Raw genomic sequence first — 12,388 nt, forward strand, 5'->3', positions numbered from 1 at the left:
CTAAATTTCATTTAGAATTTTTGAAGCATGAGGAAAAAGACATGCTTAACCAAAATAACAAACAAACAAGATCAGTTTGATACTAATTGCACTTATTACTGAAGGAAATTTTGTACTTTCTTCCACAGCTTGTATTTACAGATTAAGATTAATTAGTTATGACCTGCTGTGTGATAAACAATTTAATAAATGAGTAAGAAAGGTAGCTGACATTGTATTTTCTGTGTTATGGCAATGACAGAGGTTGTTTACCAGCCTCATGTAGCCTGGTCTACCTGTAGGGGGCGCTCTGTCTCCTCTGACGATGCGTCCTGCTTCGGCAAACATCGTTATTTGTCGTAAAGAAAGACTCAGTCAAGGATGGAGGAAGAGGCACGCAAGCTGCTCGAAGAAGGAATAAGAAAGAAATTGGTCAGTCCTGGTAAAGGAGAGCTCTCCACCTTCCCCAATGGCACCAAGGTAAAACTACACAGTCACTGGTTCAGTCACGGCTAAGAAATAGCGTGTTAGCTAGCTAACGCTGTCAACAGTTAACTGTAGCTATTGTTAGCTTAGCTAAATACATATAGCGTTATGACTAACAAACTGTTTATATTGCAGTAAACGTTTTGCTTGTGTAAAGAAACCGAAGCTTTGTTGTGTTAGCTGTGTGGTGAAACAGTGTTAGATTTGGTCATGGGTTTGTTTTTTTTTAATCCGGGGTAGATTTTTTTTCTTCAGTTTTTTCATCTGATGGAAAGATGGAGGGCGGGACAGGATGGCGTGTTTGTGATTGCTGATTGGTCAACTTCCGTGTCAGTCACATTTTTATGGCTGTAGTTGGTGTGTGGTGGTGGCGTTTTCCAGGCCTTTTTTAGTGGTGATTGCGCTTTGTCTTTCTGCTAAATCTACATCGATCTTCGGATTTGAACAACATAGCTGTGTCCAACAGTGTTTTGTTTTGCTCTCGGGCCAACTCACATTTACTCCACCAGGTGATCTTCCACTATCGCACCAGCCTGTGCAATGGTACACTGCTTGACGACTCCAGATCCATGGGGGGCCGCAACAAACCCATGGAGCTCATCTTGGGCAAGAAGTTCAAACTGGCTGCGTGGGAGAGAGTCATCATCACCATGCGACAAGGGGAAATTGCAGAATTTACCTGCGAAACTAAGGTGTGTGAGCTGGCCATACTAGATGAGGCATAGTTGTGTTGTCCCTACTCCCTGCTGACTCTTTCTGGCTCTGTCCTTGTCTCTCAGCACACAGCTCTGTACCCACTCGTGTCACAGTCCCTGAGAAACATCAGCGCTGGTAAGGACCCTCTGGAAGGCCAGAGGCACTGTTGCGGCATTGCCCAGATCCACTCCCACCACTCTCTGGGACACAATGACCTGGATGAGCTTCAGGCCAATCCACAGCCTCTTGTCTTCACAATTGAGCTGCTGGAGGTGAGCAAACAGCAGAGTTCAATATGACTGAGATGGTATTTATTTGTATTATCATGGTGCCAACACAATGCTTGAGTTTTGATACCGGTACTTATTTTGATATCTTACTTTGAGAAATATAAACATTTTTACAGCTGAAAAAATAAAGTTTTCTTAGAAACATCAAATCTCTTCAAAGCAAATAAGGTGTGCAAGAATTTGGCCTGAACATAAAGGTTGGTAGAATTTAAATAGGTATACGAATCTCAGCAAAAATTAGAAAAAAAATTAGAAACCAGAAGTCACTGATTGCAGTTGATATGCAATGTTTAACAGACACTTTGTGGTCAACACCAAAAAAGCATTGAGGTTTAATACTGAGTCCAGTTTGCAATATATTGGAAACACCTCTCAGTATCATTCAGTTCAGACACTACCATATGGTCTGAGAAATGACCATGGACTTGTTTTTTGGCAAAAAGGGAAGTTTATCAACTTCTCACTAAGATGGGATTCATATCGTGATATTGCATCATAGTAAAGAGCATGCCATGGAGAACTGTACCATATGACTAAAGTTAGACTGAGCTACAGTGAAACCTGCAGCAGCCACTGATCTCCTGTCTCTTTGTCTGCCCAGGTTCTACCTCCAGGATCGTTCCAGCTTGATGTGTGGGCTATGACAGACAAAGAGAAACTTGAACTTGTGCCTCAGGTGCACGAGGAGGGCAACATGCTATTCAAACAAGGCCAAATTAAGGAGGCTACCCAGAAATACTACAATGGCATTGCTTGCCTTAAAAATTTACAGATGAAGGTTAGGGGACAGTTAATGGCTTTGTTGTAATTAGCATGAATACAAAATATCTACATTGAACAGCACATATAGAAATGTATTTTATTTCTTGAATAAGTATTGCACCTGAATTAATGTTGTGTAGCTTTGGACCTATCTTGTTTAATGCAGTCTAACTTTTCTCACTGATTTTGTCTGTTATTTCAGGAGCATCCTGGAGATCAGGCATGGCTTAAGCTGGACCATATGATCACACCACTGCTCCTCAACTACTGCCAGTGCCTGTTACTTCAGGACCAGTACTACGAAGTCATTGAACACTGCTCATCATTGATCTTCAAATATGAGGGTAAGGTTTTGTTGTTCATGCTGTGCATGGTTTCTAGTGCTACTACAGATTACAGTGGGTACGGAAAGTATTCTGACCCCTTTAAATTTTTCACTCTTTGTGTCATTGCAGCCATTTGCCAAAATCAAAAAAGTTCATTTTATTTCTCATTAATGTACACTCAGCACCCCATCTTGACAGAAAAAAAACAGAAATGTAGAAAATTTTGCAAATTTATTCAAAAAGAAAAACTGAAATATCACATGGTCATAAGTATTCAGACCCTGAGCTCAGTATTGAGTAGAAGCACCCTTTTGAGCTAGTACAGCCATGAGTCTTCTTGGGAATGATGCAACAAGTTTTTCACACCTGGATTTGTGGATCCTCTGCCATTCTTCCTTGCACATCCTCTCCAGTTCTGTCAGGTTGGATGGTGAACGTTGGTGGACAGCCATTTTCAGGTCTCTCCAGAGATGCTCAATTGGGTTTAGGTCAGGGCTCTGGCTGGGCCAGTCAAGAACGGTCACAGAGTTGTTCCGAAGCCACTCCTTTGTTATTTTAGCTGTGTGCTTAGGGTCATTGTCCTGTTGAAAGGTGAACCTTAGGCCCAGTCTGAGGTCCTGAGCACTCTGGAAGAGGTTTTCTTCCAGGATATCTCTGTACTTGGCCGCATTCATCTTTCCTTCAATTGCAACCAGTCGTCCTGTCCCTGCAGCTGAAAAACACCCCCACAACATGATGCTCCCACCACCATGTTTCACTGTAGGGATTGTATTGGGCAGGTGATGAGCAGTGCCTGGTTTTCTCCACACATACCGCTTAGAATTAACGCCAAAAAGTTCAATCTTGGTCTCATCAGACCAGAGAATCTTATTTCTCATGGTCTGGGAGTCCTTCATGTGTTTTTTGGCAAACTCTATGCGGGCTTTCATGTGTCTTGCACTGAGGAGAGGCTTCCGTCGGGCCACTCTGCCATAAAGCCCCGACTGGTGGAGGGCTGCAGTGATAGTTGACTTTGTGGAACTTTCTCCCATCTCCCTACTGCATCTCTGGAGCTCAGCCACATTGGTCTTTGGGTTCTTCTTTACCTCTCTCACCAAGGCTCTTCTCCCACGATTGCTCAGTTTGGCTGGACGGCCAGGTCTAGGAAGAGTTCTGGTCGTCCCAAACTTTTTCCATTTGAGGATTATGGAGGCCACTGTGCTCTTAGGAACCTTGAGTGCTGCAGAAATTCTTTTGTATCCTTGGCCAGATCTGTGCCTTGCCACAATTCTGTCTCTGAGCTCCTTGGGCAGTTCCTTCGACCTCATGACTCTCATTTGCTCTGACATGCACTGTGAGCTGTAAGGTCTTATATAGACAGGTGTGTGCCTTTCCTAATCAAGTTGGACTCCAATGAAGGAGCAGAACCATCTCAAGGAGGATCAGAAGAAATGGACAGCATGTGAGTTAAATATGAGTGTCACTGCAAAGGGTCTGAATACTTATGACCATGTGATATTTCAGTTTTTCTTTTGTAATAAATTTGCAAAAATTTCTACATTTCTGTTTTTTTCTGTCAAGATGGGGTGCTGAGTGTACATTAATGAGAAATAAAATGAACTTTTTTGATTTTGGCAAATGGCTGCAATGACACAAAGAGTGAAAAATTTAAAGGGGTCTGAATACTTTCCGTACCCACTGTATATTTTCTTGTGATTACAGGGATGGAGTAGTCTAATAGGTATGTAAATTTGAGCTTTGTGAAGTTGACAGTGATAACATGACTAACATAACTAACTATATAAAGGGAAAAAAAATTATGAATAACTTTATAACTCCAACTAAATATAGAGATACTGGATACAGAAAAATGTTGAAGTTGTAGGCAGTGTATTGAGACTTGATCCAGGGGCTTAAGTCTTACTGCATCCCCGTTAGAGCGAAAAGAAAACAGTTTACAAAATTATAGCGCAGGCAACTGAATCTTCTCTTTAGCAGGAACTAAGTAAGGATTCAGAGTTAAGGAAAGAAAATTTAATTTTCCCTAATTTAATAACAAAAGTCATTCATAACCCCAGCAGGTACGGCAGGTAAAATAAATCTTGAACACGTCACCATTTTTCTCAGTAAATATATTTCTAAAGGTGCTATTGTCATGAAATCTTCAGCAGACGTTGGTAACAACCCAAGCAATCCACACATGCAAAGAAATCAAACCATAGATGTCCATAAATGTGTGATAATTTGAAATGACAGGGAAAAAGTATTGAACACATGGAGAAAGGGAGGAGCAAAAAGACATGGAAAGCCAAGACAACAGCTAAAATCATCAGCACAAATTAATATCAACTGGTTCAGTCCCAACTAGTGGCCTATGAAAAAGATGTCTCATTACCAAGGTGTCACACAAGAAACGTCATGATGGTGATGTGTTCAATACCTTAATTTACCTGTTGTATATTCTCAAAGGTAATCCAAAATTGCCAGCAGGGGGCATAGGCAAACTGACTTGCTGTGGCAAGTGGAAAATAAGGACAGTGTGACAAAAGCACATCACCATTTGCTTCATTTAGATTCTACTAAATGTTGTGTTTTTGTGTTGAGGGTTATCACAGCACCCTGCTGTGCTGTGATAATGGTTTATTAAAACATTAAAATAAAATGGTTTATTATTTCTAAAATTTTGTTTTGATTGTCATTATATGGCACCTAAGTCTAGATTAATGAAAAAAAGAAGTATTTTAAAGAATTATAGTATCAGGTTGTAACATAACAAAATTGAAAAAAGTGAAGGGGGTCTGAATACTTTTGATGACTTATAGAACCTGCTACTAAATTAGATATGTAAAATATTTATTCATTTGTTTCCTATTCTTCCTAACAGACAATGTGAAGGCCTACTACAAGCGGGCTAAGGCCCATGCGGCAGTGTGGAATGAGGCAGAGGCACGAGCAGACTTTGCTAAGGTGCTGGAGCTGGACCCATCACTGGGGCCGTCTATAAGCAAAGAGCTGAGAGCCATGGAGGAGAGGATCCGCACTAAGGAAAAAGAGGAAAAAGGTCGCTACAAAGGGCTGTTCAACTACAACACACCACCAGCCACTGCCACGACCGTAAGTCTGAGTTGTGTTAATTACACCTCTGCCCTCTGTGGGAACTAAATATTGAAATTAAAATCTAGTTTGCATGGTGTACAATGTGGAATTTTTTATTGTTCTTTTCCTCACAGGGTTGAATCTCTATGAGATGGAAACAAGAGGATGCCTGTGAATATTCATCTTGAGATGGAGGAGACACTATAGACACTGCTGGTGTTTTAGTTTTATCCTTGATGCGTCCAAGCCACTCTTCCACCTTGCCCTCCATGGTTCACATAGATGCATTCTCACAGTGAGGTCATACACTCAAGCAGTCCCAAAAGTCACTGACATATACTGTATACCAAGATGCAGTGATGATGCATTCCTGCCTTATTCTTCTAAACTCTTCTCCTTTTAATGAAGACATGCAGATATTATTAGCATGGCTTTAATGAAAGTCCAACTTGCCATAGAAACCCTAGGTCTGTCACGCAGCACTAATAATTCAGTGCATTGTGGGTCCTCAAGTCTAAGCGAACAGGTGTCAGAAATCTAAATATTCATTGGTAAAAAACTTATAGTAATGAGCTCCCTACACAGGTAGTAATGGCTTTTAAAGTTTGTGATGGTCATTATATAACAATTAATATATATGTATATACCCCATTTTGCCACGGTATTAGAAATGAGTAGCTTGAACATTTTATGTTATTTTGCTTTCTCTGAAATACTGTATGTGCAGAATTGTTGAATCCCTAATATTTCTATTTTAAGGCCTAATAAGAAAAGGTTAGAAATTCTTACAAAAATACTACCCCTCAGAAAATCTTTGTGTTTTTGTAGAGGGAACATCTCACACACACACACACACACACACACACACACACACCCCACCAGGCCCACTGTTCTGTCTTAGTGACTGCAGAAGCAATCGAGACCATTATTTCTGGTAGGTGTAACGTGGAAACAGACCTCATGGTAGTCATTATGTAACACAAATGAACATGTGTTGTCTTTGCTTTCTCCTGTGAACTTATTTCATTTATGTAAGAAATGCTAAAGCTTCTGTCAGTGTATTCAGAAAAACTCTGTCATTTGTTTAGAGTTACATGTGAGGTAGGGAGCTCAGCTTCTCTACAGTGAGACATTAAGGTTGTCATTATGCAACTGAAATTAAAAGTGTTTATCCCTTGCCTTGTTTTTTTTTGTTAAATTTATAATTCATACATGTTTGAAATATTTTAGGCTAATCAATATACCCACTAACAGAAACCCACTGATAATGTTTCACTAATGGAAAAAAAAAAACATATTTGAACTTTCTCTTATTTAATTAAGATATACATACTGAACTGCAAAAATCTGGTTTACAAAATTTTCATACTAACAAATTGACTTGATGTACAGACTTCTTGGGATTGACATTTTAACATGATAACACTACAAAATACAATGAAGACAAAGTAAGGGTGAAGGGAAAGGGGGTATATTCAAGATGCTCAGAAAATATTCAGTGGTTGCATTAAGGATAGAAACTTGAAGACAAGGGCACCTTCAACTTAGATTTAGACTTAGAGCCAATTTTGTTGGTCAACTGCTATTATGAAATAGATACTATGAACATTACCTTCCATTTTTCCTAAAGTTGTTACCCACAGGTCTACTTAAAAATATGCGTAAGGTCCCCTCACCCATTTTCAAAATAGATATAAAACTGCATGTTGCATACACCCCACAGGTCACAAAAAGTTTGTCATTATCAAACTGAGTGTGAATGCAGGAAACAGTGGACACAAGAAGGACATTCTGCACCTATAAAAACCCAGCGGGGAAAGAGCAAAAGGTGGGAGAGTAAAAAAAATGGTTTTAAAACAGATGATGTTTAGGGCAGGCTGCTATGGGAAGGAGTGAAGGGTTCTTTCCAAAAGGTTATGTGCGGGCGCTCCTTTCCGTCTCTGCAAGACACTCCCTGACCAGCGCACGGGCATGGATTATACCTGGGGAAGACAGACAAAGTGCAAGGACGTGTTAAATCGACAGTCTCACATTAATGAGACTAATTGCACAAATAATTAGCAGCAATTTTAAAGTATTCTGTCTAGGTTTCTCTGAAATACAAACAATCATCTTAGACAGTTGTTATTGATGCATTTGTTATAGGGCTGCCCTTAACCAAACTGCAGGTCAAGGCAAAAATAGGTTTAGTGTCTTTGTGCCTGTTAATTAACAGACACAGTACTACTGACTAAATCAACATCACAGCCACTGCCGTTACCGAGCTACATTTTCTACATAGATGACACAGACCTACTGCTCAAAAAAGTGCAAAAAATTTGTTTTACTTCCATTAGTTAACATAATTGAATTAACAACTCCCAAATTCTATGGATTAACTATTCACAATACACAACATAGAAAAAATTATTTGCAAGGACAACAGGTGCTGTGTTTTAATATTGTTTAAAACATACCTCTCTTTAGTCTCTCCATGGCGCTCTTGCTCCCAGCGTATGTAGGCCTGATCTCACGGCTCATCTCCTCAATGACAGACAGAAGCTCACTGTAGGTGGACCCTTGAGATACTTTGACAGGCTGTATATTTTTCCCATTTTTTTTTTTTGGTAGGGGGAGAAGGAAGAAAATTCATCATGACTTGTCTGGGAATTAACATTACAGGTGAAGAGAAATATCAATGAAGGGTGTAGACTAAAATAACACTGTATTAATTTGGAGTAAAGTACAAAGGCCTGGGTATCTCTATTTTCAAGACAGTAAGTCAAAAAAAATAAAATAAAATACTTTGAATAACTCAAACTACACTCAAATGATTCATGGATTTGTTTCTCCAACAGAGTGCCCCAGCTCTTCCTGTCTAATCCTCTCCACTTTGATGGGCATTGACAGTAATGACATCTATTCTTCCTATCATTTCCAATATGTTTACCTAAAACATCTTAAAAAACAAGCTTTTTATATACATATTTCAATCCAACAGCCACTCCCTTGCCTATCTCAGCACCAGCTGTGTAGGTCACATGCCTGCAGCCACCTCACATTAACAGCCTTCCAGCACTACCAACATTAATTGTACTTCAATAGCACGGTGTAGAAACGGAGCAATAATTAATACAGAAAGTTGCATGTTCTTTCATTTTTGTTTCATTTGTACATTAAAATATTTAATGTCTTCATTCATTTAGTATTGTGTTCAGAGTCAAACTCATGCCAAGTTCAACTTTTTGACCTATATAAAGAGTGGTTGTGGTTTATTTGTATCATTACCAGTGTATAACACAACAGAACAGGAAAGATAACTGTAACGCAGACAAACCTGGACGAACCCCATGGAGGGGGGGCCAAAGTCACTAAAAGCTGGCCTAAAGTTGGACGACGATGGGAGAGATGGAGAAGGCACAGAGGAGCCTGGACAGAAGAGGAGAATAGATCTAATATAGCACACTATAGCTGATATACACAATATTGTATATAATAATATAACAACATAATAGGCTGTGTGGTGTCAGAGTACCTGGAGGAGTGTGGTTGGAGCCAGATGGCGCAGGAGCAATGGGTTTGTAACTCATGGCGATGTCAGCAGGCAGCTCCCCGTACGACGACCCACTTCCTTCGGTCCCGTCAACCCGGTGCTTATACAGTTTTACTGGTGGTGATGAGCTCCTAAGAGCTGATGCAAAGAAAAGAAGCACAAACAAAAAAAGAAGATAGTATCACATTTATATTCATGCTGAAAATGACTGGAAGTTTGCAGTCGTATCGCAGCCTGTCTAGTAGAGACCCACCACCTCAACATGAGAACTAATTAAGAGAATCCAAAATTCAAACCCATTTTCTCAGGTTTATCGTCAAGTATACCAAATTATAGAACAGAAACTGTGTTGGAAAGTTTTTAGTTTCTGACTTTTCATGGAAAAGCACTACAGAAAATCTGCTAATATTGTCAGCAAATCTTTGTGGCTATATTTGATATACAAATTAACCCTCCCTGGAAAACACCATCCATCTATTCATTATCTACTGCTTTTCCTGGTACATCCAGGGTCAAGGAGGGCTGGAGCCAACCCCAGCTGACAATGGGCAAAATAAATTCCTATAAGGTTCACTCTGGACAGCTCACTTTCACTTTCACTCCTTTACATTCACATTCATACCTATGCCAATTTAGGATCTAGAGTTTAGAATGAACCTAACCCCAAACTACATGTCTTTGGACTGTGAGAGGAAACTGGAGTAACCAGCAAGATAATTGGATGGGTCACAATATAAATAGGTAGTATTACACAGTATATTTCACTATATATAGAGAGTCGGAGTGAAAAAAGGATTTTTAAATACTGTACTTCAGCACAATTTTGTGATACTTGTATTATACTGAAGTATTTACATTTTATGCTACTTCAACTTCACTACATTTCAAAGGGAGACAGTGATAGTGATAGATAAGAGATACAGTGACAGCTGTAGTTACGTTTCACACTAAAAATGTAAAAATAACATACTATGAGATTATAACTAACAAAATACCCAACCTTCATAGACTGTCTAATTGAGGCACCTTGTCAAGATTCAGATGTGTATTAGCTGTGGTTGATATAATATACTTTTTTAAAAATTAATCATTAGATAAAGTGCAAAGGCTGAAAACAGATTTGTGCATCAGAACTTAGTTTTTGCTTCTTTTCTATGAATCATCTCACAGGCCGTTACATTTATCTAAAAAGTAAAGTAAAAAGTAGTCCACTCAACTAGTTACTGATGCATGTTAGACGAATAATAATGTCATATCTTACAGCTGATCAGTTTTTGACAAAAAAAATAAATCCCTATAACTTCATTAACACTAATATCGAGAATATATAAGAGACATATTCGAGCAAAAATCTCTAAATGGCCATTTAGACGATAGGTTTCCCAGAGTTAAGCGGATGAACACCAAGCGAAAACTTTACAATGGTGCAAATGTTATACCAATACCATATCTGATGTTGACACCGTGAGGGCATTCAAATTGGCTATGTAAATAGTTCATAGTGACAGTGTTCACTTGAGGTTCAAACCCAACAGATGTGACATAAGGTGCGTATTTACAATGTTACTGATTAGTTTGACGTGTCTGTCTGAAGCGGAACCAAAGGTGTGGGCTGAAACAAAAGCTACGTCCGTGCTAACTAACCACGGATGGTAGCGTTAGCCACGTTAGCTCGCTTTCGCCGGTTAGCACAACAACAAAAACACAGCGCACGAAAACAGCTGTTAGGCCGCGGGGACACTCTGTAGATAGACGGTGAAAGACAGGAGGCCTACCTACACCTGTGGCCACTGATAACAGCACAAACGATTCAAAAGAGTTGCATTTCTTTTTACCTTTTTAAGGAGACTTGAAATCCTCCGCGGGACGCGAGCCCTGGCTCTTCCTCTGTGTGTGAGTCTGCGCAGAAGAGGCGAGTAGTGGAGTGCTGTTTTTTTTTTTTTTTTACTTTGGGAGCGATGTGATTGGCTGATGGAGCGACTATGATGACGTCTGTTCAAAACGTAGTCACCCCAAGGACTCGCTGTGAAAAAATTCAGGATTTACTAAAAATTAAAACACATGTAAATAAATAAATAAATTAAAATCAAAAACTGTGTCATACCGTTTTATCACTAACAGATCCCCTATTTATATATATATATATATATATATATATATATATATATATATATATATATATATATATATATATATATATATATATATATATTATTAGTATGCCAGTAAAACTGCTTGTTGGGCTAAATGGGATGCAAAGGTTAAATTTTAGAGGAAGGGGCAGCGTGCGTACATTGTCTCCAAAAAACAAAAGGCACATGTAAACCAACTCAATAACCATAGGTTGCACAATCAAATGCCCTATTTCCAAGTGATATCCATAGTGAGCTGCCTTGCCATACACAGATATATCTGTGTTATGCTGCAGTATGTAAAAAACATAACTGGGGCTACCTTTCCACGCAAGTTTGAATCCCATGTAAGTGCTATTTCACCTCATATTGCTATTACCAGTGTAACAACAAAACAAACAAAACGTTTGTGCCTTTTTCTAGAGTTGCACACAATACTCCTGGTCAGATGTGTCCTCACATAGCAAATACTGCATTTGATTTTTGCAGTTGTGCAATCTACAATGAGTGGGTAGAGGCACCTCCATATCTCAATGCGAATTGTCCGGACTATAAACTGCTCTTCTCAAATTTGCTCATTTGTACTAAACCCGGACTTTGTACTAGGGACTTGGCAGAGTAAAGTCTGCTGAAAGACCTGGATGTTTGTGCAGCTCAGTTGCACAAAGTGTAGAAAATTTCAGGTTGTCAGTGCATGTCTGATTGAACTAGATCGAGAGAGATGGAAAACAGCTTGAACTCCAGCACAACATCTGGCAGATGAGTGGGGAAAGGAGGCCCTGACGGTCAGTGCTCTTGGCTTCTCCAGCTCTGGGTCAGAATTGTGCCAGGGTGCTTGGATGCCTGAAACTGAATTAATCTTTTTTTTATATATACAAAATAATTCAAACACATTACCACAGCTCCTCATTTACCTTGCTTCATCACTGTAGACATGCCACTGCTGTAACATTTGACCCCTTTGTGCTGCTAAATCTAGAGATTTCAGGACAGAAAATGCTTTGGCATTTTTGTGGCATTTTCACATATTGACATCAGAATACACTGAAAGAAGGTCTTTAAAAATGCATCAAAACACATCTATTATTTTTAAACTTAACTAATAATGAT

At 39.3% G+C, this 12,388-nt stretch overlaps 2 protein-coding genes across 2 annotated transcripts; one reads left to right on the forward strand and one right to left on the reverse strand.

The window, feature by feature from the left end:
• The first annotated feature begins 309 nt into the window (after nucleotides 1-309).
• aip (aryl hydrocarbon receptor interacting protein) lies at nucleotides 310-6,792 on the forward strand. Its single transcript, XM_026304425.1, has 7 exons — nucleotides 310-459; nucleotides 975-1,157; nucleotides 1,245-1,433; nucleotides 2,053-2,229; nucleotides 2,416-2,557; nucleotides 5,403-5,632; nucleotides 5,749-6,792. Exons 1-7 carry the CDS (start codon nucleotides 361-363, stop codon nucleotides 5,752-5,754), a joined length of 1,026 nt encoding a protein of 341 aa, XP_026160210.1. The 5' UTR covers nucleotides 310-360; the 3' UTR covers nucleotides 5,755-6,792.
• A 117-nt stretch (nucleotides 6,793-6,909) lies between these two features.
• Nucleotides 6,910-11,083, reverse strand: cdk2ap2 (cyclin dependent kinase 2 associated protein 2). Its single transcript, XM_026303605.1, has 5 exons — nucleotides 10,982-11,083; nucleotides 9,129-9,284; nucleotides 8,931-9,022; nucleotides 8,071-8,191; nucleotides 6,910-7,596 (listed from the first exon to the last, which is right to left on the reverse strand). The coding sequence occupies exons 2-5, from the start codon at nucleotides 9,181-9,183 to the stop codon at nucleotides 7,529-7,531; spliced, it is 336 nt and encodes a 111-aa protein (XP_026159390.1). The 5' UTR covers nucleotides 9,184-9,284; nucleotides 10,982-11,083; the 3' UTR covers nucleotides 6,910-7,528.
• Between the last annotated feature and the right edge of the window lie 1,305 nt (nucleotides 11,084-12,388).

The sequence above is a fragment of the Mastacembelus armatus genome, chromosome 1 (assembly GCF_900324485.2).
Source record: "Mastacembelus armatus chromosome 1, fMasArm1.2, whole genome shotgun sequence".
Taxonomy (NCBI): domain Eukaryota; kingdom Metazoa; phylum Chordata; class Actinopteri; order Synbranchiformes; family Mastacembelidae; genus Mastacembelus; species Mastacembelus armatus.

Bases quoted from the DNA above. Each gene is read 5' to 3' on its own strand.
- aip (XM_026304425.1), top strand. From the start codon at position 361: ATGGAGGAAGAGGCACGCAAGCTGCTCGAAGAAGGAATAAGAAAGAAA. The intron at 2,230-2,415 runs GTTAGGGGACAG...CTGTTATTTCAG, and splicing joins TTAAAAATTTACAGATGAAG to GAGCATCCTGGAGATCAGGC. The intron at 2,558-5,402 runs GTAAGGTTTTGT...TCTTCCTAACAG, and splicing joins ATTGATCTTCAAATATGAGG to ACAATGTGAAGGCCTACTAC.
- cdk2ap2 (XM_026303605.1), bottom strand. From the start codon at position 9,183: ATGAGTTACAAACCCATTGCTCCTGCGCCATCTGGCTCCAACCACACT. The intron at 9,023-9,128 runs GTACTCTGACAC...TCTTCTGTCCAG, and splicing joins CTCCAACCACACTCCTCCAG to GCTCCTCTGTGCCTTCTCCA. The intron at 7,597-8,070 runs GTATGTTTTAAA...TGTCTTCCCCAG, and splicing joins CATGGAGAGACTAAAGAGAG to GTATAATCCATGCCCGTGCG.